Source organism: Prosopis cineraria, unplaced genomic scaffold, assembly GCF_029017545.1.
Source record: "Prosopis cineraria cultivar Desert tree isolate PC_DT_omini unplaced genomic scaffold, ASM2901754v1 PC10, whole genome shotgun sequence".
In the NCBI taxonomy this organism is placed as follows: domain Eukaryota; kingdom Viridiplantae; phylum Streptophyta; class Magnoliopsida; order Fabales; family Fabaceae; genus Prosopis; species Prosopis cineraria.
Window position 1 is genome coordinate 37829480 of NW_026555341.1, and position 24063 is coordinate 37853542.

At 34.3% G+C, this 24063-nt stretch overlaps 4 protein-coding genes and 1 pseudogene across 7 annotated transcripts; 2 read left to right on the top strand and 3 right to left on the bottom strand.

Annotated features, from left to right (window-relative positions):
• The first annotated feature begins 2094 nt into the window (after nt 1-2094).
• LOC129321207 (B3 domain-containing protein REM16-like) lies at nt 2095-5622 on the top strand. Its single transcript, XM_054966892.1, has 4 exons — nt 2095-2365; nt 3684-4176; nt 4438-4616; nt 5112-5622. The coding sequence occupies exons 1-4, from the start codon at nt 2255-2257 to the stop codon at nt 5364-5366; spliced, it is 1038 nt and encodes a 345-aa protein (XP_054822867.1). The 5' UTR covers nt 2095-2254; the 3' UTR covers nt 5367-5622.
• A 934-nt stretch (nt 5623-6556) lies between these two features.
• LOC129322995 (vacuolar iron transporter 1) lies at nt 6557-9832 on the bottom strand. The gene is made up of 4 exons (XM_054969487.1): nt 9381-9832; nt 8936-9021; nt 8701-8815; nt 6557-7086 (listed from the first exon to the last, which is right to left on the bottom strand). The coding sequence occupies exons 1-4, from the start codon at nt 9629-9631 to the stop codon at nt 6789-6791; spliced, it is 750 nt and encodes a 249-aa protein (XP_054825462.1). The 5' UTR covers nt 9632-9832; the 3' UTR covers nt 6557-6788.
• A 1875-nt stretch (nt 9833-11707) lies between these two features.
• LOC129284356 (uncharacterized) lies at nt 11708-14884 on the top strand. 3 transcript variants are annotated; one of them, XM_054919810.1, is made up of 7 exons: nt 11709-12484; nt 13237-13323; nt 13477-13521; nt 13651-13746; nt 13870-13971; nt 14238-14392; nt 14478-14884. In XM_054919810.1, the coding sequence occupies exons 1-7, from the start codon at nt 11918-11920 to the stop codon at nt 14557-14559; spliced, it is 1134 nt and encodes a 377-aa protein (XP_054775785.1). In that variant the 5' UTR covers nt 11709-11917; the 3' UTR covers nt 14560-14884. The 3 variants fall into 3 exon arrangements, with proteins under 3 accessions (XP_054775786.1, XP_054775787.1, XP_054775785.1); XM_054919811.1 differs by lacking the exon at nt 13870-13971 and having other exon boundaries at nt 11708-12484; XM_054919812.1 differs by lacking the exons at nt 13651-13746; nt 13870-13971 and having other exon boundaries at nt 11708-12484.
• Nucleotides 14885-16086: 1202 nt separating this feature from the next.
• LOC129322658 (uncharacterized) lies at nt 16087-19171 on the bottom strand. 2 transcript variants are annotated; one of them, XM_054968976.1, is made up of 7 exons: nt 19020-19144; nt 18766-18874; nt 17720-17770; nt 17597-17615; nt 16909-16986; nt 16714-16818; nt 16087-16485 (listed from the first exon to the last, which is right to left on the bottom strand). In XM_054968976.1, the coding sequence occupies exons 3-7, from the start codon at nt 17722-17724 to the stop codon at nt 16369-16371; spliced, it is 324 nt and encodes a 107-aa protein (XP_054824951.1). In that variant the 5' UTR covers nt 17725-17770; nt 18766-18874; nt 19020-19144; the 3' UTR covers nt 16087-16368. The 2 variants fall into 2 exon arrangements, with proteins under 2 accessions (XP_054824951.1, XP_054824950.1); XM_054968975.1 differs by lacking the exon at nt 18766-18874 and having other exon boundaries at nt 19020-19171.
• On the bottom strand, nt 18782-18869 carry LOC129284695 (small nucleolar RNA Z159/U59; annotated as a pseudogene).
• Nucleotides 19172-24063: the final 4892 nt, after the last annotated feature.

The window sequence follows — 24063 nt, forward strand, 5'->3', positions numbered from 1 at the left end:
TTTATCTCTAAACTATTTTTTAAGGAACAAAAAACTTCATTATTAATGAACTGTTAACTTTTTCATTATATGTTGACGTAGCATGTGCGTGGAGCCCACACACAATAACATGCAAGACTTTGACCCTGTCCTTTAGTGCTAATTTATTCCTAAACTCTTTTTCAAGAGTGCTAAACACTCTAAAGTCTTTTTCTAAGAGCGTTGAGCACTTTAGCGTTTTGTTAAAATAAAATTTAATAAATATTATTAAAATATTAAGTATTTTAATATTTAATAATTTAAATATTACTATTTAAAGCATTGCACCACCCAATTTAGTATTTTACAATTTCGTATTTAAAATAAAAGGAATGAACCTTCAAATTAATGGAGAAATTTTTGCTTCTCATTTCTCTATTTTTTCTTGTTAAATAGTTTTTTTATGGCACATTAATGGAATAAATGCTATTTTTCAAATTAACATTTTTATTGTCATTTTGTGGGTCCTAATTGTCATATTTTTGACTTTACTCCTAACATTGCAACATATAGAGACTATTTAATTTGGACAGTAAAATATTTTGAAGGAAAATCATTAGTTGACCCAAAAATTAATAAAATTAATTAATATTAAAAATATAAATAAGTTTTGACAAGCACAAAAAGTGTAACAATTTGGACACTATCTCAAAAAAAAGATCGAAGATCGATATATAAAAAATAAAAATTTATATATAAATTTATAAAATGTTAATTTGAGTTGTTAATATTTAAAAAGTAATTTATAAATTTGGAATGAATATTTATGAATAATAATATTTAAATTATTAAATATGAAAATATTTAATATTTTGACAGTATTTATTAAATTTTATTTTAATAAGATTTTTAGGTACCTAATGCTTTTAGAAAAATATTTTAAAGTGCTCAACACTCATAAAAAATGAGTTCAAGGACAAATTAGCATAAAAGGATACGATCAGAGTCTTACATATCACTGTGCATAGGCCCCTCGCACATGCCACGTCAGCATATAATAACAGAGTTAATAGTTCTTTAATAGAGGGGGTTTTTTGTTCGTTGAAAAAATAGTTCAAGGATAAAATTGCTTCACTTAAGAATATCGGGTGCCCAGTGCTAAAATTCAACCTTAACCTTTTAATTATATATAACAACAACAAAAAAAGCAATAACCCAAACTTCTAAACCATTTTTATGTTCTAATATAATGGTGTGTTATTAATTTTAGAACAACAGTTGTTATTTTTTTAATACTATTTATTAATGTGACATTGACAATCACAAGTTAGGAGTCATAAAACTTTATGTATTTTATTTGTTAAAAGTTTGAATGTATTATTGTTAATCACAAATGGGTTATTGTCAAAATTTAAATGAATACTTGTTGATAAAGGACTAACAAGTACAATTAAGCCCATCCTATCAGAATTCTAACTTGTAAGAACCCAAATGGATTGTTATTAATTTTGAATGAGTTATTGTCAAAATCTAAATAAATATTTATTGATAAAGAATTAACGCATTTACAATTATGCCAATCACATTTGTCTTTATAATTTGTTAAAACCTGAATCAATTGTTGTTAGCTTTGATTAAGTTGTTGTTAAAAAAAATACAAATGAATACTTGTTGACAAAGAACTAACATATATAATTATACACATCTTATTTGTTTTTCTAACTTGTTAAAGCCCGAATGAATTGTTATTAATTTTAAATGTATTATTGTTAAAATTTAAATAGATACTTAATATTAATAATTGAAAACATAGATCTAAACAATGCATTTGGTAGTAGTTTAGTAGTTATAGTTATAACAATAGGAGTGACTTTTTTTTTTTTTTCAATTTAAACTTCAGTGATAAGCTGATCATTTCACATAAGTGTTAATATTAGTTAAAAATTAATGGACTGTAATGCAATTTTAAATTTTATTAATCTTTAATTAAAATAAATTTCTTCTAAGTATATTTGGTTGATATTTTTCCTGCATTACTTACAAAGTTTTTACAAATTCATGGGACTTGTTTGGAAACAAGTTTCTTCTTGGCACCTATTGGCTATTTGTAATTTTTACAATAAACATTCGATCCGTTTTACCTCACGTGGAATGTGCCTGTCTGTGCCCCTCGCTCCCTCCCTCAAGCCTTCTCTCTCTTCCGTTTCTCGGGGTCGGGGCGTTCAAGTTGCAGCAACTCTCGAACTCCTTCCCCACCCTGTTTGTCCTTAATCTCTGCGTTTCGCTTTCTGTTGAAATGGCACAAACCAGCCGAAGCTCTAGATCTTGGGTCGATGGTATTTACTGGAACCATTTCAAATTCACGCATTTTGCCCATCGTCTCCCTCCCGGTTTTGATCAACACCTTGTAAGTCCCTAGTCTTCCTCCTCTTTTCCCTCTTTTTGTGGATCACCTTCTTCCGAAATTATCTGGTGATGATACAATTTTGACTACTGGCTTCCTATAACTTCTCCTGATACCAACTTGCAAGTATTTCGGAGTTAACTCCTCTCTCTTAGCCCTTAAATTCCTTGCATTGCTTCAGAGTACATCGAAGGTCTTTTCACTTTCTTGGTTCTGTAGTCCTTTCTTGTATCTCTTTTCTGATTATAAAGTTATGAACTGTAGATCAGCTGTTATAGTTCCTACAAATCCTCCGATTGCAACCACAAGTGATCACTGCTTTTGTTTCATTTAGTACTCTGAAATAAGTCGAATATTCAGTCATTCCGTTTTTTCCCCACATCAAGGAAGTATTTGTCAACTTTTTTGGGTTCCACCCGTTTGCATGAACCCTAATTTTCTCACTTTAGAGAGGGGAAAAGCGAGAAGGACTTTAGAAGGGAACAAGAGAGAGAAAAAGCAACGAGTAATTGGGTAGAAATGAACCGAAGATGTGTGAATTGAAAATTATTTGGTCCTCGCACTACGACGATATGCCTATGAAGATGTCTAATGACCACTACTCAGCCAATTACTTGCCTTACATGTTACCAAAAAAATTATGTACCGTGTTTCATTAGGAAAAGTTCTTGCATGCTACATAGTGTTTGTGCAGGAGATTGAATCTGTACTTATGTACTTGAGTCACATATGTATGGATTGGATCTATTTAGTCGCGTGTGCAAACACATTATGGCATGTAAGAATTGCTGGAGTAGTCAATCAATGCGCTTGAAAGCTAACTGATATTCAACGTTTCTCAGTCAAAGTTCTGCATTGGAAACTTTTATTCGAGAAAAGAGGGGAAAATTCCATCACTAGCCCTTCAATTTTCTAGCATCCCTCTCATGGACCGATTGCCTATTCAATGTCACTCTTGCATTTTGTTACCATGGCCAAGCTAATACACTATCATTATGGTAGCTACTTGCTGGCTGATAGCTACCTTTATCGAAATCAACCTCCATTGCATAATCACTAGACAAAACGTGACCTTCTCTAGTTCCTAGTTCTTGTCTCTTTAGGAGCCTGCTGTTAGAATCTTGAAGGTTATTATATTGTTATTAACGAATGTGATCAGTTTCTTCTGATCTCTGTGTTGGATATCTATCATTGAGGTTCAATTTGATTTAACAACCTTTGTAATCAGACATATCAAATATATGCTGCCAATATTTCGCTGCAGCACATGGTTTCTCCTATTCTTTTGATGTTATCAAGCTTTTTTGAGTTTATACTGCAGGCACTTCCCAAAAGGTTTTCAGATAGCTTGAAAAGGAAATTGCCAGATAATGTGACACTTAAAGGTCCTGGTGGTGCTGAGTGGACTGTCAGATTGTCAACTAGAGATGACGTATTGCACTTCACAGATGGCTGGCAACAATTTGCGCAAGATCACTTTTTGGAAGAGAGTGATCTCCTGATCTTCAAGTACAATGGTGAATCACAGTTTGATGTTCTAATATTTGACCAGAAGAACTTATGTGAGAAGGTAGCTTCTTATTTTGTTCGGGACAGTGGGCTTACAAATAAGAGAAACAAAGATAACTGTTTGGAAGAAGAAAATATCCCTTCTGATAGCAAAGTAAAAGTGGCTTCGCCTAAGAAATCTGCACATGGTAAAAGTAAAAAGACTCGGAAAGCTACTGTGGAACGCACCCCTGCCCAGCAAACTAAGCGGAGAGGAAGATCTAACCGATCTGATGCTCATGCTGGAGAAATTGACTGGCTTCCTGGTAAATTTATACTTACTCTGAGGCCAACTTTTAAGTCTTTGAAAGCCATTTGATTTGAGAAAACAGGTCTTTTCTAGAATTTGACTTTCCATGTTAGAAGTCCATTTCTCATGCCACAATTTTATTAAAAGGAAGTAGTTAATCTTATGTGAAATAAACACCCAAAAATATATATATATATATATATGGCTGCTGCTTTGTGGAAATGGAGCCTTATTTTGGTCATGTTAATGCTGTTTAACGACAATGAATTATGATTAGATGTTGAACCTGCATCCACGAGCAGAAATAAGATGGTTGAAGTAGTAGATGCTTCAAGCAGAAGGGCTATGATAGATAATGCGAAGAAGAATACCCTCCAATTGGCTCAAGCGGCATGCACCCCAGATGGCTTCTATGTAGTCATGCGACCCTCGCACGTATACAGGAGATTCTATGTGGTAAACTTTGTTTTTTATTCTCTCTTCCCTAGTTGAATGTCCTCTCCAATTGTTCTCTGGCTTCCTTTAGCTTTATATATAACCTTAATGAATTTGGGTCTTTCCCAAATCTTGAGAAATTGACAGCTCAATTTCTGAGAGAGATGCTGTGTGTTTGTGACCCTGTGGAATGGCTGATACCATTTAATTGGAAGACCCCACAACGTATTTGGGTTTGACACGCATCTTTCTCAATGCAGTTACGAATTTTTCAAGAAATTGACAGGATCCAAATCTTTTCAATTATTTTCTATTTGCTAGAATATGGATCTTTTAGAGTTTCTTTCCTCTTGGGTTTGAGAGATAAGAGAGAAGGAAAATAATATTATATACTCTCAACTTTTATGTTACTTTCTTTCCACATTATTCAGGAACTTTACAACAAGAACCCTAGAGGATTTTTGCCCGTGTTTATCTTGGCTTTACCTGTATTTTTTGCTCTTTGTTGCTTATTAGACAATCCCTACCAAGTGGATGACAGAGCATTTTCCTCTACAATCTGAAGATGTGATATTACGTGTGGGAGAGAGCGAATGGCTTGCTAAATATACCTTTGAAGCCACTCGTCACACCGGTGGACTGGCCAGTGGGTGGAAACAGTTTGCTGTGGACAATAACCTGCAAGAATTTGATGTTTGTGTGTTTAACCTAGCAGGGTTAGGCAAGAAGCCACTGACCCTGGAAGTGAAAATATTTAGAGTTGATGTGTAGGGAATTCTGGAGGAGAAAACTAACAGGTCGCCCAAGCATATACAAAGTCCATGCCTCAATGAAAGATATGTAACATAATTCTGTTGTCTAAATATGCGTAGTTCTGCGTGTGTGTGTGAGGGAGGGAGAGAAGCTAATTTGTAGTGATTTGGCCGCAGGCTATGTTTCACGTTTTGCGTGATAGTTTTGGATAAAATGCGGTCTCCCCAGATGTAATTTATCCATTAAATGATCTAGCAGCACTTGTTTATTCTTACCTTTCTTTTTCCCGTTTAGACTTACCAGAGCTCATAATGGAAGACATTAATCATGGGGGCTAGGTTTAGTGCAAGAATAGTCTTTTAAAACGTCACGAATCAAAAGCAAAGATGGTTCCTTTTCCTTTTTAGATCTTTCTACGTTCTAACAAAGAATGTTTATGTTCTGTAATAATATATATATATATATATATTATCTTATGTTCTATTTGTATATTAAAACAAGTTACAAGTTAGCTTTTCATAAAAAAAAAAAAGGTGGGTTTCAGGGGGATAGCATGCACATCTTTACATGAATCTCTAAAGAAATTGGGGGGTTTCGAATCTTCTCAATAATTTTCTATTTATTAGAACACAAGTGTTTAAAAAGCCTTTCTTTCAGAGTTTGAAGAGATTAGAGAGAGAATAATTGAGTAGAAGGAGGCAGTAGGTTCCATGGATACTTTTACATTGTCTTAGTACGTTCTGTCTATTACATTCTGCAGGAGAACTATTCTTTTGTCGGAGGCCTACTTTTTTTTTTTTCCTTGAGTGAATGAAGCCTACTTTTTTTTTGACTTTCAGCAACTTTTCAACTAAGTAGTAAGTAGCTTAGGATGCTTTGGCTGACGACTCTTGTAAAGATTAATTGGACCTCTCGCTGCTGCCGCAGCTAATTAAAATTTAAAAGTCACTTTATCCCTCTAGACACAAAACCTTGTCTTTATTTTTGTTGATAAGGTCTCGAAGCTTTCTTTTTTTTGTTCAAAAAGCTTGCCTCATTTACCTCTTCAAAAAGTATTACCTGTACAACTCATTTATAGATAAAAAAAAAAAAACGTGTACAACTTATTTTATTCTATTATACCGCCTCTCTATTGATGTTTATATAGGTATATTTTAACGATTAAGGTTTGAATACCATATTACTCAACCTGTCATGAACCCATATAATTAATTATAATTTAAAAATATTTCGATTCTAATATGACAGCACACAGTAAAGGTTCCCGACCAAGTTCAAGCTTAGCTTCCATCAACTTCAACGAACACTTCACAAACACATTGAAAAAACAATTATCGTGCAATTCACAGGGCTGTAACAAATGCTAGATTGCAGAATCCTAATTCGAATCTAAAAACACAAAAAAAAGGGGTTAAACTGAGAGAGCAAAAGAGCAATAATCTAAGGGTGGATGACCTTAGCCATGGCAAAGGCAGCTGCGGAGGCGATGGCGCCGATGAAAGCAGTTTGGAGTGCACTTTTGAAGGGTTTGTTACCAGTGAAGTGTCCCTTGGCATAGCCAAAGATAAGCAAAGCAAACAAAGTAACAACAACGGAGGCCACAACTGCATCTGTAGCTTTTGGAATGAACATGTAAGGCACAAGAGGCACAAGTCCTCCTAATATGTATGCTACAGCAATAGTCGCTGCACTATGTAGTGCTCTCCTTGGATCTGGTTTCTCTAGCCCTAGCTCAAACCTGTCAAACAAGTCACTTTATTTATTCTGCATCCATGTTTACAAAATGCAGTATGTATCTCTGTATTGTGGAACTTCACAGAAGTTTCATGAGGAATATTGGATTGTAAAGCTTTGTGTGTACATAACCAAGAGAATAATGCAAAGAAATAAAAGTATAGGCGAAGTGTAAACATAAACATCATGTATTTATTAACCAAACCCGGAAGTTCCAAATCTGAGGAAATCCTGTCTAGCCTTGATGAATAAGTAAGCTGTTGATTATACTATTTTACACTACATTCGCCCATTGGCATGGTCACATCCTTAAAATGATTATTATGCAGCTGTCTCAAGTTCATTCAATATTTCACATCAGATCCAATGGTAAAATGACGCGGACAATATTGTCACGAATTGCCCTGGCCTACATTTGTCAAGGAATAAAATTTAGATTAAAAGCTGTTAAGTTTAGTGTTCAAGTTGAATAAATATAAGATAAAAAGATAACACTTACGTATTCTAATAATTAAAAAATAACCTCCCATCAAGAAATATATTACTTTTAAATTTCATTGTACGGCTACAGTTTTCTTCCATAATAATACATATACGATGCAGAAACAAATGACAATAAACGGATGTAAACTGGCACGAAAATTGAAACAGATGGCCCTCATGAAAGTCACAATTAAAAATTGTCTAAATATTAGTATTGTTGCTAAAATTACAATGCAGTTGTATTCAAAATAAAGTTCTACAAGATAACAATATCTGAAAATAATTCTCTTAATTCAAATAAATGTTTCAGAAAAAGAGTAGTAAATCACTTGCTATTTGCTAATTGACTAACCATATCTTCGAGTACAATATTTGGTTAAATTGTAAACAAATAGCTTAACTTTTCAAAACTGAAATAATTTAGTTTTCTTTTATGAAGATGCGTCCAAAATCTGTGCAGCAAAGAAGCGAGATAGTGATGACCTATCCATGTGCAATCCATGAACCAGTGTGTAAGAGAATTAAGTTGTCACTGTTTGAAAATTGGAACCACCGATTTTGTCTGTAATGGACCACACGCATGAACCGGACTCTGGACCTTTAACTCTTTGTCCACTTTCGAAAAGTTGGATCCCCACTCAAAAAGCCTACTCAACTCGCTATCTATTCTCGTGGATGCCTTACCACTTAAACTTTTTGAAGAACTCACTTTTTATTTTTATAATTTATAATTTGTTACTCTATCTTCCCCTAAATATATTTTACATATTCATAATTTATGTCTTTAATCCTACTCTGTCTTTCAATCTCTCAGAAAATACAAAGAGACAATATGAGAGAATCTTGATTCATGCTGCGGCATTCTCATACTATAGACACAATCCAGATGATTCTGAAGAGAGCAGGAAAAAGCTATTATACTATGGACACCATCCACAAATATTTAAATTGATTTTTTTAAAAAATATTTTCTCTCAATTCATATGGTATGCATGCACCCAAAAATGCTAAATATTAATTTAAAACTGTCAATCTTGACAGCAAACATATTTTTCAAAAAAAAAAAAAACCAAGAGGGAAAAGACAAAAAGTTCAAAGAAGGAAAAGAGAAACATAAATGAGATTGTGAACTTACTTCATCATGAAATCTAGCCATGCTTGCGGCTTCTTTCTAAGAGCATTAACCACAGGTGCATATTCGTGTGGTTCAATTCCATATTGTGCAAGTATTTCCGCTACCTCAGCCGCTTCTAAATTTCCCAAATAAATGAAAGATGATTCCAGAAAAAATTTAATAAATTCAGTTTCTCAACAATTTTCTATTCTTTTCTATTCCTTAGAGTTTCTAAAAATTGAGGGAAAAGAATTACCAGTATCAGGTACAGTGACGATTTCTTCTTGCTCCCTCCTTAATTCTCTCGCGTAATGATCAGCTTCACTCTTTGCCGCAAGATAACTGTGCAATCCATAACTAATTTGATCAACTAAATATAGCAAACTTAGTAACTTGTTTAGTTGCAGAGAAAATTTTAGAAATTGATATGTTCTCCAGTTTGTTTTTTTTTTTGGGAATAACTTTCTCCATTTTTTTTAATAACTGTTCTTCAGTTTGCATAAACTTTACTGTTTCACAAAACTGAGCGACTAACAGACTCTGAACATTCGAGTTTTAATTACATCTCATACACAGCCCAGAATTTTTCATTTCATTTTCTCTTCGAACCATGGAAGCGTGAATGTTCTGAGTCAATTTCAGAATGCGAATCGGAGATAGAAAAAGAAAAGGAAAATAAAAGACGGGAAGGAGTCAAGTACCCGCCGAGACCCATGGAGATGGCGCCGGCGGCGACTTCGGCGATGCCGGCGGTGAGGACTATGGAGGAGGAGGCATTGGCGCCAGAAAGGCCCGCGGCGAGAGCGAAAGGAACCGTGAGGCCGTCAGAAACGCCGATGATGATGTCACGGACGATCTCGCCGGCGGTGAAGTGCTTCTCCGTGTGGTGCTTGAGGAGCCTCTGTTTCTCAGGCTCTAAATGCGTTGGTTCTCCGGTGCCACTGCCGGCCATGCTCCGAATCAAATGGAATGAAATGAATGGGCGTCGCTTGACAGTGTTCAATCTTCAATTCTATTCGTATGAGACGAAACAGGCAACGAAATGACGAGATTGTGATGTTGCCCCCATCCCACGGTGCGGTTATGGTAAGGCGCACATAGGTATTCAGTGTTTTATAATTCCAATGTCCAAAGCGCAAGTGCACGTTCAGAGTTGCGTTGCAGACGAGGGAACTTCTAGAGTCAAGATATATTTACGCCAGAAGACATTTAAGTTTAAATTTTGTATGTTTTACTTTTTTTTTTTATTAAAAAATATAAAATATTTTTAATTAAATGCTACCTTAATGAAATAATTATTTCTTTTTAAATTAATTTTATTTTTTATATTCATTTTTATATATAATTTAAAATAAAAATAAAAATAAAATAATTTATTTAATATGAATATTTTAAAAAGAATAATTATATTTTAAAACATTAAAAATATTTTATATTTTTTAAAATTCACTCTCACAAAAAAATGCTTTAAATTTTTTTTAATTGAGGGAGTACATATTTTATAATCTGAGAAGCATAGTAAAATTTAACTATCATTACATTATTTACTATAAGTATAAATTGTGAAAACTTATGCATTTTCTCTAAATCAACTTACTCAAAAAAAAAATACACTTTAAAAAAATAAAAATGTCTTATATTTTTTAAAATTTATTTTCACAAAAAAAATTTCTTAAATTTTTTTAATGGAGAGAGTATATTTTATAATTTGAGAAATATGGTGAAATTCACTATATTAAAAATTATAACTATCTGTTTGCACCTAAATTATAAATTTAGAGGCTCAAACCCAACTCAACTTAATTAATTTTAAAATAATTATATAAAAAAATTATTTATGAAACTCTAACCATTAAGTTAAGACCATCCATCATCTATGATGAATGAAGTGCTTCCTAAATTTAAGGAAAGTAGCGATCATGGAGTTTGAACACCAAGCCAAGATCATCTATAAATAGAGGAGCTCTCTCTCAACAATTATCATCAGCATCAACAAACTATCAATCTCAGACTCTGTGTCTGTTGCTTTATTTTATTTTTTTTTTTTGTCATGTAGTTTTAATTTTTATTTTTCTGTTTTAGTCTTTATTTTTCTGTTGGCCAGTATAGCCCGCCACTTTTTTCTTTTAATTAATGTATCTCTACTTCTCTACATTTATATTAATTTTTTTTTATTTCGCATTCTCACATCTAGGTAAACTTTAATAAGAAAGCTCAAGTTTGATTAAAAGTCAATTTTTTTTTTTTAAGATTCTACATCTCTGGCATCCATCACAATTCATACCTGATTGATTGTTTTGTACGAACACTATCACTATGCTATTCACTACAAGTATAAATTGTGAAAAATTGTGCATTTTTATCAACCTACTCCTTCCTTCCTTATTTATAGGATTGATAAAAAATTAATTTTGATTCTACTTTTAAAACACTTTACCATTTTTCATTTTATATTTGTAGAATTGGTTGTGATTTTTTGTGGCTTAGTATGAGAATCAGCGGTGTTACGTTGGGGCGAGCCTAGTGAAGCGCGCGTGTGTGCGTGTATGTTTTTTTTTTTTTTTGGCACGCTAGTGAAGCGTTGATGCAATTCGGTGTTGCGAGCGGTCAATGTTCTATTGTTGCCGGTGGTGGCTTTGAATGTTCTCTTAGGATAGTAGTTTTTTTTTTTTTTTGCTTTTTAATGAACTAAAAGGGATGGGATTAACAAAGTGGTTCCAAAAACCCCATCCTCTGTTTCCATTTCCTATGTATTTACCAGAGTTTCTATGCCTTTTCCAATGAATGAGGGTGGTGCGACTGGCTTTCTATATCGTAATATGGGTTTTGGGTTTTATATATTTACAAAAAAGTTTTTGAAACATTATATCATCACTATCCCTAGTTTAATATGCATTCTTTGATAATCACCAAAAAAATTCATTAATATTAACATATACTTTGAACTTGAATGTGGAGTACTACCGATATTAGTATTAACTAAATTACTATATTACCATAAGTTCATATTAACATTTTTTTAAATTTCATTTCACTTTCGTATCTGTGAAGTTCAATTGAGTCGACCATTGTCTTTCAGGCAGCAAAGTGCCGCCACCGTCGTCTTCCGTCTTCCGAGACCGAAAGCGCATCAGCTTCCAACTTCTGAACTCCATTACACTCTTCCTCCTCCTTCTCTCTCTAAAACCTTTCCCATTATTTTCTCTCTCTGCTGCTTCTTACCATTCACTCTCCTTCAATGGCCGCATTTTCCTTTCCTAAATCCACTAACTTCTTTTCCACAGCCACCATTCTCACCCAACCTAAACCCACATTCGCCTCCTCCACCAAGGTCCGCATGTCCCTTCAAGAAAACGGGCCCTCCATGGCCGTCGTCGGTGTCACTGGCGCCGTTGGGCATGAGTTCCTCTCGGTCCTTTCAGACCGCAATTTCCCTTACCGCTCCATCAAGATGCTCGCGTCCAAGCGCTCCGCTGGCCGTCGACTCACATTCGAAGAAAGAGAGCATGTAATCGAGGAGTTGACTCCACAAAGCTTCGACGGCGTTGATATTGCTCTGTTCAGTGCTGGTGGGTCAATCAGCAGAGAGTTCGGTCCCATTGCGGTCGAACGAGGGACGATTGTGGTGGATAATAGCTCAGCATTTCGTATGGACGAGAATGTACCACTTGTGATTCCAGAAGTGAATCCCGAGGCCATGGATCATATTAAGCTTGGAATGGGTACGGGGGCTCTTATAGCTAACCCCAATTGCTCCACCATTATTTGCTTAGTGGCTGCTACACCTCTTCATCGACGGGCTAAGGTACGGAGAATCCACTAACTTTTAGTTTTAGTTTTTTTAAAAGGAATGATCTTGTTAACATTGTTGGTGTCTGGTACTCGATTGCACATTTGTCCTGAAGTGGGAGAATGAATCCACAAAGTACATTCCCTTTTTTGAGCATCCTGTAGTATAGATTATAGAAAAACAAAGGACTAAAATTAAGGAGCTATATTTTTTACCAGCCAAAATGGTATTTAAGCTTTCAAAATCACTTGACTTGTACTTTCAAAATCATTTGTCTGCTGGTTTGTTTTTTTCCGTGGAACACGCATATAGATTTCTCAGTTAATGCATCCCGATTTCTGAAGTGCTGTTGGTTTTTATGCTTTTATTGTGCGACTCTAGTTATTAGTTGCCAAGTTATTAATTTGCTGTGCCTACAGTCTTACAAAACGTGTTTTGCCTCCTTAAAAGGTTTTCAAATGTCATTGATAATATTCTCCTATAGTTATTATAATCAAGGCTATCATTTTTAGAATACAGTTAGATTGGATGCGGCATTGGCATGTACATTGATAGTTTGATGAATGGTCATTTTTACTTTTATATGTGTTCGGCCATCGAATTTTTTTTCATCTAGTGTTTCAGGTACTATTAAAAGTCTATAGAATTCAATAGGAGTTTAGATGTCCTATCTATAATATGTCGCCTGGTTATGCATAAATCATGAGTTGCATGCTTTAGATGGTCTTGATACTGATTCATCTTTCAACCGTGACATAACATTACAGGTATTACGTATGGTTGTTAGCACATACCAAGCTGCTAGTGGTGCTGGTGCCGCTGCAATGGAAGAGCTTGAGCTGCAAACTCGTGAGGTTCAATATATGTGTTTTTTACTGACAAAAAAAAAAAAAAAAAACGTCTTTCGTTATCTTATTTCAAGTTGTGCCATTAAGATATTGAGAGGAGAAATGAATTTTCTTATCTTAAGTAGTGAATTGATAGTTCTTCAATTTTTGTTATCTCAGGTATTGGAAGGGAGACCACCAACTTGTAAAATATTTAAGCAACAGGTTTCTCTTTTTCTCTGTTTTGTGTGTGTGTGTGTGTGTGTTTTAGGTTACATAACAGGTTTGCTCTTTTCTGAATGTTTATCAAAGCTCGAGGACTGCTTCCTAATAATAATATTGCGTATTGTGCAGTATGCTTTTAATTTGTTCTCCCATAATGCATCTGTCCTCTCAAATGGATACAATGAAGAGGAAATGAAGATGGTAAAGGAGACAAGGAAAATATGGGTAAGTTAAAATCAACCTTTATATCGCGTTGATCAGTTTATTTCAAATTGGAATGCCTCTATAATTGTTTCACCTTTAGACGTTAAGGGGGGGTTTATTTTTATAATTCTTCTGTATCTGCAGAACGACAAGGATGTTAAAATAACTGCGACATGTATACGAGTTCCTGTTATGCGAGCCCATGCTGAGAGTGTGAACCTTCAATTTGAGAAACCCCTTGACGAGGTAATGCTTATCAGGTTATAGGACATTATATTGCAGCCAAATAGTAGCTTGTAGCATCATTTATCACCCCAGTTGCTGGAAGTCAATAAGGTCTTGCTTAGTTTCGGAAACAATGTGTTTTACTGTTATTGAGTCTTTGGATATTGCCACTAAGGGACTAGGAATGTGAAATATCGACTTTTTGGTGAATCAAGCTGCATTTCTGAAATTAGTAATTGATTTTGGGAGCTCGAGCATCACAGTTAGTCTGGTTTTCATTTCTTCAGGACACAGCAAGAGATATTCTGAAGAATGCTGCAGGTGTAGCGGTGATTGATGACCGTGAATCAAATCATTTTCCAACTCCTTTGGAAGTTTCAAGCAAAGATGACGTTGCCGTTGGCAGGATTCGCTGTGACATGTCTCAAGATGGGAATCTAGGGTAAAACATAGAAACATCTTCCAATTAGCATTTCACTTATATTATGAACATTTCACATCAGTGTTGGGTGTATACATTCACACAGGCTGGACATGTTTGTTTGCGGGGATCAAATTCGCAAGGGAGCTGCACTTAATGCAATCCAGATTGCTGAGATGTTACTATGAGTTCACATATTTCAAGGATGAGATTCTTACTGGTCACTTTTCCTCTGAGCGAATCATTTTTCAATCTCATAGTCTGCTTCCTTCAATGATATTTTCTAGCCTGAAGGCCTATAATCGTGTAAAAGAATTATCTTGTGAGTAAAGGCCTAATCTTTTCATTTTGTCTCTAGGAGGATCACTGAAATCATACTGGGGAAGTATTCTTTTCTTATGTATCCTAGGATTGAATTAAATTATACGCATCATAACTTCATCTTTCATGCAAACATTGCATTATATTAGGTAGTCTTTTACATTAAATAATTTATTTTTTTCTTTCCCATCTCTTTTCGTCTATAACTCATGAAGAGCCTTCCACTTTCAGCAACGTCAATAGTCTTGTGGTCTGACTAAAGATTGTGGGGATCTAGGTTAGTTCTTTCAGTTGAAATTGTTTATTTTCTTTTCTATGCTAAATAATTGATTATTGAAGCTGGAAAAAAAAACAGAGAGAGACTTGGAAGCAAGTATATTAGTATATGTATACATGTCATCAAGCGCCTCTGAAGTATTAAGAACTTGACGTGTTTGATGCCCCCGGAAAAAAAAAAAAAAAAAAAAAGGCGGTAGACATGGTCTCCAATTGATGTTTGTGCGATTCACGTCGTTTCTTTCACCTCGGCATCACGCCACCACTGGCTCAAGGACAATGATGAGGAAGGATGAACAACTCTATTTTTTAATGAGATCATAATTAGTTTCACCGCATACATGTTTGTTTCTACGTACACATAGTATTAGAATTTACCTATTCCTTATCAATATAATAATTTTGAAGTTATTACTTATTGTGCAGTGTTACTCATTCAAAATTAAATTAAAATTGATTCATTTAGTTTTCACCAAAAAACTAATGGTAATTTTTTCTTTTCAATATTTTTATAAATGACTGTTAAACTAACACAATTTATATCGCTGACTACTAATGTTTTTAATATTGCAAATATTTAGCATCCCCAAAATCTTTTAAAAATCTGTTATATTTTAAATTTTCAATTTGTTCTCCTACCTTTAATTTTGGCATTCAATAGATATTATTTTTTTAATATATATAAACTATGACGAATTAGAACAAAAATCTCACCATTCTTTCTCCAAAATTGTTGATTTTTTTCTTACGCAAATGAAATAAAATTTTACCAGCCCATTGGATGAAATTCAAATTGAATTTCATTTAGCGAAATATGAGAACTTCTCTTCGCAAGCATCGAAACAAAAAGCGTCTTCATTTTCATAATTGGAGTTAGTGGTTATATTATCTTGCCACATAAGTTGGACAATGAAGAGCTAACCATGATACAATAAACATCCAATCGAAAGAGCGGGTTGGGTTTTTTTTTTTTTGGGGGGGGGGGTTCCAACAAAGAGAGAAGTCCTGCACGGTGTATAAATTCTCTAAATCTTGTCATTAGAGTTCAGAGAAGAGATTAATGAATCACCCCACCCCTGAAAACTAGCAACCCAATGCACATTCTGTGTGTACATCACTTTCTCTTCAAACTCTAAAATTTTTAAAATAAAATAAACTCGGATATCCTTACACCAGTTTGTTGTGTGATTTTTTTGGCTTCCATCAAAATACATCACCCCTGTCCTAGCTAAGATCTGAATATCTCAACAAATTTAAAGGGTAGCAGGCTAGTCAACAAGATCATATTAATTGTCCAGGTTGCAAAAAGGGTGTAGGTCAAAAATAGAAGTAAAAGGGTAAAATATTACAGACAAACCACTTCGACAAGTTAATGTCAGTACCAACAAAGTGATCGGAGTTTACTTGGGGTTCCTGAGAACAATGATGACAGAATCTCCTCTAAGGAACATTTTACTGATGAACCTATCCTTGTTAACTGGTTGGGCTTTCTTCTTTCCTTTACCAGTCTTTGGCACCTGGATGGAATAAATAAGGAATGGTTGAGATATTTATAAGCACAAGCAAAAGATTAATAAATCCATTGCAATATAGCATCACCAAGTGCAGTAGGATAATACATGCTATGGGCGATTTTTTATATTCTAAATTGAGAGCTTCAATTCGCCCCTATATTGGGGACCTACGTTCTAAGGAAAAAAAAAAAAAAAAAGACACAAGAAACCAATGAAAAAGGGAAAACATACTTCAGTCCACATTTCCCGAACATTTTCGAGAACCATGTTGCAGTGCCTATCAAAAGCCCTAACACGACCAAGAAGCTTTCTATTGTTGCGACAGTTGATCAGCACCTACATGAGCCAGGATATTTCAATAAAATTTTAAACCGCATTAGTCCAAATGTCATGGGCACCACAGTGCTATAATAGAACAAACAGTACCTGTGTGTTATTCTTAACACTCATCATTAGCACAGATAGCGGTCCGGTGTTAAATTCCTCTTCTTCATTCTTACCACCCTGTAAAAACCAAGGATGATTACGAGTTAAATCAAATTTTCTAGAATCCCTAAAATGTACAAGTCAAGAGTACTATATTAACAATGTCAGACCTTCAGTTTGACTGCAAATTAAAAAAAGAAAAATCATAAAACTATTATTTCATTCAAGCCAACAGAGTTTAACCCATTATTATCTGATATCTGATATCAATAGAAAACAAAATCACTTTAATTAGCATTTAGCAAAAACTAAGCTGATCAGCAATTGTAGAGAAAGATTAATAGATTAATAAAGTAGTACCAAAGAGGCCCTTCAAAGACATGTTTATGCATCATTCAAAGATTTGCAGAATAATGAAAAACGTCTTTACCCACCCAAAACCCCATACTGCCCCACCCACGAACTCCAAAAGATAAAGAAATTAAAAGAAAAAAGACAGAAGAAATTGATTTCCATCACATAAAATTTAAAACTCCAGACTTCAACGTCCAAAAAGTGCTTATAAGAAAATAAACCATTGATCTAGAACGCAGAAGATGAAGAACAGGGAAAACAAACATTTAGTCCTACGATACATCAAGGGAAACTTCAAGCAGTATACACAGCTTAAAGCAAAAAATTAACTTACATCTTCCTCCATTGGTCGGCTGAAAAGAGATACAGGGAAAATAGAATTATGTTAGTGATTAACTAAGAATATCAAAATATAAAATAATATTAATCAAGATGACCAATTGAAACTGAAGTCTACCTCATTTTGGATGGAAGTGACCCTTGCAAACTTCTTCAACTATAATAGGAACTGTCCAGACAGAGGAACAAGTCAGCTAAATAAATTAAAAAAACAAAATAAGAAAATTAAAAAAATCAGATCAATTGTGAAGAATAAGGAGTAAATATCAGTTGCACATGGCGTAAATATCAGAATTGAAAAATATTGCATATTGGTTTACATTCTGTATATGTAGTAACAAGACTAGTCATGTAATGAGGAAAGGCTGAGAAGGTGAACTTGTTCTGATAATTAATTAGTAAAAAATTTTAGAGAATATGCAACAAAGCGAAGAGATGAGGCTGAAAATACTTCAAATCAGATATAAAAGATCTAATCACAATTAAGCAAATAAATCTTAAGCTTGCTTAGTTATAAGGATTTCCGAAGAGTAGGGGGAAAGAGCAAGAAGCACCCTCAAATCAGTTCTCCATAAATTTTCCGCATTGGCAAATCAGCAACAAGAAAATTGCCTTTTAATAATTATGAGAAGCATTTTGCTCACGTCAATTTTAGTGGGTTTTAAGGATGAAAGGGGTTACAAAAGTGTAAGTCCCAAAGTAGGGCCAAATAGAACGGCTAGGGGATCGTTAAAGAACAATACAGACTATGAAGACAACAAAAATCGCGGAAACAATTCCTATCCTACTGTGCAAAACATAATAATTGGACAGAATATTCACTTAGTTTAAGTAGAATTGTAGGTTACTCTCGCATCGAAAACCTAAGTGAGGGATCCAGGTCTAGGTCTTATACGCTCAGAACCAAAGGAAAAAATACATCACTTCAAACGAAGCAAAAACATGGATTAATCAGAGAAACATAGGTGTTTCTCAATGTCTATTCGTTTCAAGTCTCCAAAAGCATTCCCCATGGCTCAGAACTGAATCAGGAATTAAAATGAGAGATACAAGGGGTTTTCCAAGTAATTAACATCGTTCCAAATCTCCAGAAACATTCCTCAAGTATAGGACCAAAAATTAAGTAATTCATCTAAGAAACTTGGATGTTTCTCGGGAAAGCACAGGCGATTTCCAGTATGTCTCCTCAGTTCAGGTCTCCAGAAGCTTTCTCCATGAATTATTCATCAGGAGAACAAAGTTTACTGAATTTGATCCTCGTCCGAGACAAAAGCTTGAAATTCCACAACACACAAAACCCAGATTCAAATCGAAATGAAAAATTAAACACGCCCAAACGGAAGAAACGCAAATTCTAACAGAAAAAACGCGATAAAAAGAGAAACAAAAACATCTAAATGATGCACATAGTTGCATACCTTAATTCACTGGCCCAAGAAGACCTCAATGTTGAAAGCTGCTCTCTTGCGAAGGCTAAGGCGGAAACACACAACAGATTTTGTAGTCTTAATCCCTAAACCCCAAAGCTCTGTGCGTGTGTGTGTGTTTTCTTTTTCTTTTTCTTTTTTTTTTAACTTTTAAAACCCTAGTAAGTCGGGTTGGTCCATTTCACTTTCGGCCCAAATTCAGTTTCATTCTTCTGGCCTAATTTTCCTTTTTTTTTAACATACAAAGATAGACGAAGGCCTGGGAAAAAGCTCAAGTGAATATTATAGGTTTGTCAGCTTAATAGTAGGCTATACATCCTAAAGTGGGTTCATGTAAAGATAAATGTCATTGAGCCTGTGGCGAGCTTCTTTGACTAGGAGGTCAATCACTTGCAGAGTAACACAGTTGGAATATGCAATCTCCACATCTCAATTTGAAAAAATTAGCTTATGCACCTTGGAAATCTCTGAGCATAGGGGATGTTCTATGCCGCCTCCTACTCTGAGTAAACAAATAGCCTCTAAAGAATCTGTATGGCACTTGACTCTATCCAAATGGTAATGTTTGCATAGCATCAAACCAGAATTGAGTGTAAGAAGTTCTATAGTCGTAGGAGAAAAATAGCCCAATCTCTTTTGAAAGGATGTAATCCAATTATCATGACAATCTTTAATAACTCCTCCATAGGTTGCGAAGCCTTATTGGTTGACAGATCCATTCAGGTCCAGTTTAAAGTATCCGATTAGAGGGGGGTACCAATAGTCTTATGTTTGCTTGAGACTCTGAAAGATTTTGTGCTTCATTCTGTTGTTCTCCACTGCTTCAAAAAGAACATGCGAGATGTTGTGGGAGAGTTCAGTTGCCCTGTATCTTTGGCCTTCTGTCACACCTTTGCATCAATTCTTCCAAAGAGTCCAGCAAGTTGTGCAAAAGGTATTTAGCTAGTCTTGAGTTATGTTTGCGTAGCGACCCAAATTAGTTAAGGTACTTTATATCAGTCAAACCTGCAAATTAGAAGAAGAAAAGAAATTATGGACAAGTATTAATTTGATGGATTCGCTCCTATATTTTTCCAAGCTAATTGGGAAACTATAGGAGACGTAATGTGCAATTTTGTTACCGGGGTATTCCAAGGAAAGTTAGTGATGGAAGAAGCAAACAAACCACTTATATCTCTTATCCCTAAAAGAGATAAACCGGAGTTTGTGAGCCATTTTCGACCTATTTCTTTATGCTCTATCCATTATAAATGCATGACCAAGATTATTATCCACAGATTGAAAAGCTGTATGGACAGCTTCATCTCACCATTCCAAGCCAGTCCATTCCTGGTAGACAGATCTAAGATAACATAATCATAGGCCAAGAAATTATGCACTTCATGAAGAAAACTAGAAGGAAACAAGGCATCTTTGTGATAAAGATTGATCTTGAGAAAGCTTATGATCATATCAAGTGGGAGTTTCTACAACAAGTACTTATGGAGGCTTGTATGAATTTTGATTTTATTCATCTAATTTTGAATTGTATAACTACAGTTTCATACAATGTTTTATGTAACGAGGCATAATATGAATTTTTCTCCCCTCAAAAAAATCTCCGCCAAGGAGATCTGAACTCACCTTTTTTATTCGTACTTTGTATGGATAGACTATCACATCTAATTAGTGTTGCTATTGATTGTGGTCAATGGCTACCTATTAATATTACAAAGCAAGGGCCCTATATTTCACATCTAATATTTGCAGATGATTTTCTCCTTTTTGGTGAAGCTTTAAAACAACAAGTCAATGTAATGATGTTGTGTCTCAAGGACTTTTATGCAGCTTTGGGGGCAAGAGTTAACAAGGGAAAATCTTCCCTCTTCTTCTCCAAAAATGTGAAATCAAAATTGGGAGGAAAACTAAAAAGTATTGCTGGAATGCAAATTTCTGTTGATATAGGGAGATACCTTGGTTTGCCCTTATCAAAATAAAAATGTTCTACTCAGAAGTTTTAATACATAGTTGATAGAGTTAGATATAAACTAGCAGGTTGGAAATCTAACTATCTATTTACTATAAGATGAGCTATTCTTGCCAAGTTTGTGTTAATTGCTATTCCCATGTACCCAATGCAAGTCTCAAGTGTGCTAACCAAGATTTGTAATGAGATCGATAAGCTTCAATAAGACTCTAAGTATCAACTCATGGGAATTTCACCCTCTTAGTTGGAATAGAATAATGCAACCCATGGCTTTTGGGGTCTCTGATTTAAGAATCTTCCATCAATGAATAGGGCTTATGGTACAAAGCTTACGTGGGAACTTGTTCAGGTAGCAAAGGTTTGTAGGTTGATTTATTGTAACAAAAATACATGTACCAATCAAAAGATGATCTTTTCAATGTGAATAAAGGAGATTCATAACTTTAGAAGTTTATATGCCACCAAAAAGATTTAGTGAAGGATGGCACAAGATGGCAAATCCAAAATGGTGAATATGTTGCTTTTTTGATCATTTTTGGCTATTTTTTGATAAAAAGATAAAGGATATGCTTTATTAGGCTATCTCTTTATTGTTCCCACTGACATTGTCTCTAAGCTTATTTCTGTTATGCCTCCTGCTTCTTTTGTTGGGTATGATGTCATGTCATGGTATGGAAAGGAAATGCTAGTGGTATCTTTACTTTAAAAGCTACTTTATGATTGAAGACCTCCCTCTAGATTTGTATAACCTTTGTTAAGAGTATTTGGAAATGGAAAAGGGCTAAAAGGATTCATCTATTCCTCCAGCTTACTTTTCATAATAGATTACCCATAAATGCATGGAGAGGTTCATAGACTAATTGTGCTTCTCTTTACTCTTGGTGTAATATTGAAGTGGAAGATGTACTGCATATTCTCCAAGATTGCTGCTATACTTGATTGGTTTGGTATAAACTTGTGCCAAGTAAGTACTATACACTTTTCCTTTCTTCATCTATGAGTGACTTTATTAGACATTTTGGTCTATTTCCTACTTGGGATTTATTTTGGGGGATGGTGTAACATTCCAAAAATTAACCTAAGGTTAATTAAGTTAATTTAAAGCAAATGAGTAATTTTGGAGGAATATTTAGATATAAATAATTTAGGAGATTATTATTGGATTTAATTTAGCATAAATCCAAATTCTAAATTATGATTTTTAGAAAATAGAATTATTATCATTATCATTAAAAGAGAAGAGGGATATGAATGAAAAAAAAATTGGGAACGGACTTCATCCATTTGTGTGTGTGTGTAATGTGTAATATTATATAAAAAAAAGAGGAAAAGGAGAAGGGATATAGACGTTGGGGTGTATGTGTAATGTGCAATATTATATTAAAAAAAGAGAAAAACGAGAAGGAATATAGACGTTGGTGTGTGTGTGTAGTGTGTAATATTATATAAAAAAAAAGGAGAAAGTAAAGGAGATGGGAAGCGGAAGAGTGGTGTGAATTATTGCCATGGGACCCACACCCATTTTAAAACACATAAGCCTTTTTCATTTCTCCTAATCCCTTCCTCATCTCTCCGTGCGCGCAACAGAGAAGTTCGAAAAAGAAAAGAAGAACAGAGCGAGAGCGTTGCCGGCGATAGGAACTATTTAGAAGGTAAAGCTTTATAATGGGATACTTCAGATAAGATTTTAAGTATTCTAATACTAAGATAAGTGTTCTAAATATTTTCTTAGTCATTTTTTTCCTGAGACTACAGATTTTAAGATTTTGAAAAATCTAGGGTTTGAAAGAGGGATGAATTTTTGGTGAGAAAATCTAGTTGTTGAGGTTGTTGGTAGTGTAATAAACATTCTAGAGTATTATTTTGTTGATAGAATTGAAATTTGAAGCATTTGAGTTTATCCATAGATCCCTATGGGTAAATTTTTGGTTAAATCTGAAAATATAAATTGATTTGTTGATATTTAGATAATTATTTGAGATGAAAAATAAATTATTATGGCTATAGAATAATGATTCTAGGCTTGAAATCAAGTTTATAATTTTTGGGTATTTTTGTGTGCGAATTTTTGGAATAAAAAGGGAAATTTTGATATTAGAAAATTATTTGAATTAAATTATTGTGAAGGAGACTATTGAACCAAGTAGATAGGTTCAAATACATGAAATTAAATTTTAGAACTCAAGAGGCTAAGACTAAGGTCTTAAAAATAAAATAAAATAAAATAAAATAAATACTTAGGCATTAGAGTATGAGTAAAAATTGTGTTAATAATATTATTGACACATTGGGATATGATCAATTGTAGATTAATTTTCTTTTGACACCATTCAAGCTTTGAAAAGTTTTGAAAATGTTGTAACTTGAGGGGTAACCTTTGACCTTTCAAAGGTTGAGGTAATCGAAAAAAATTTATTTTATACATTTGTATGTTAATTAATTAATTATGTTAGTGAAATAAAAGAATATATATATATATATATATATAAATTTGAAATAGTTATTTGTAATGCATGTGACTTTATTGAGACTTTATGACTTGTGAGTAATGAGATTAATGGTTGATGATTATGTGTACACTCTTGATTATAAGTTGTGGATTATGCACAGTAATGAAAGTTGATGAGCATGTGGGATAATTTTGAAATATATATATGAGTTTTTGAAATGCATTTTCTTATAAGCATGATCATATGGCGAGAGTTCGCCTTAGTGAAGGAGTTAGCGATTACACAAAATCCATATGGTACTTGGCTATTAACCAATAATCCTAGGGGTTATAACCGCTACTTACCTTGTAAGGTATTGTAGCATTGTTTTTATTAAGGGACTTGACCCTACTGGCCTACCTGGAGTTTTGGGTAGAGCTAGTTTTGGGTATGACACCCCATAGTGTGTGATTTGGGGGAAACCGTGTTAATAAGTGAGTAAGGTAACCCTGGCCCGGTAGCCCCTCATGATATGATTAAGGCTTTGGATAGTCTCATTACATGGACGATCCCTTCCGGTTGTTGACCCACGGATTTCATGTCATTGAAAATAAGAGGGAATATAAGGAAGAGATTGATC

Bases quoted from the DNA above. Each gene is read 5' to 3' on its own strand.
- LOC129321207 (XM_054966892.1), top strand. From the start codon at position 2,255: ATGGCACAAACCAGCCGAAGCTCTAGATCTTGGGTCGATGGTATTTAC. The intron at 4,177-4,437 runs GTAAATTTATAC...AATTATGATTAG, and splicing joins AGAAATTGACTGGCTTCCTG to ATGTTGAACCTGCATCCACG. The intron at 4,617-5,111 runs GTAAACTTTGTT...GTTGCTTATTAG, and splicing joins TATACAGGAGATTCTATGTG to ACAATCCCTACCAAGTGGAT.
- LOC129322995 (XM_054969487.1), bottom strand. From the start codon at position 9,631: ATGGCCGGCAGTGGCACCGGAGAACCAACGCATTTAGAGCCTGAGAAA. The intron at 9,022-9,380 runs GTACTTGACTCC...TGGATTGCACAG, and splicing joins ATCTCCATGGGTCTCGGCGG to TTATCTTGCGGCAAAGAGTG. The intron at 7,087-8,700 runs GTAAGTTCACAA...CTTGTTTGACAG, and splicing joins TGGCTAGATTTCATGATGAA to GTTTGAGCTAGGGCTAGAGA.
- LOC129284356 (XM_054919810.1), top strand. From the start codon at position 11,918: ATGGCCGCATTTTCCTTTCCTAAATCCACTAACTTCTTTTCCACAGCC. The intron at 12,485-13,236 runs GTACGGAGAATC...ATAACATTACAG, and splicing joins CTCTTCATCGACGGGCTAAG to GTATTACGTATGGTTGTTAG. The intron at 13,972-14,237 runs GTAATGCTTATC...TCATTTCTTCAG, and splicing joins TTGAGAAACCCCTTGACGAG to GACACAGCAAGAGATATTCT.
- LOC129322658 (XM_054968975.1), bottom strand. The intron at 16,819-16,908 runs GTACTGTTTGTT...TGGCTCATGTAG, and splicing joins GTGTTAAGAATAACACACAG to GTGCTGATCAACTGTCGCAA. The intron at 16,486-16,713 runs GTATGTTTTCCC...TATTCCATCCAG, and splicing joins TTCGGGAAATGTGGACTGAA to GTGCCAAAGACTGGTAAAGG.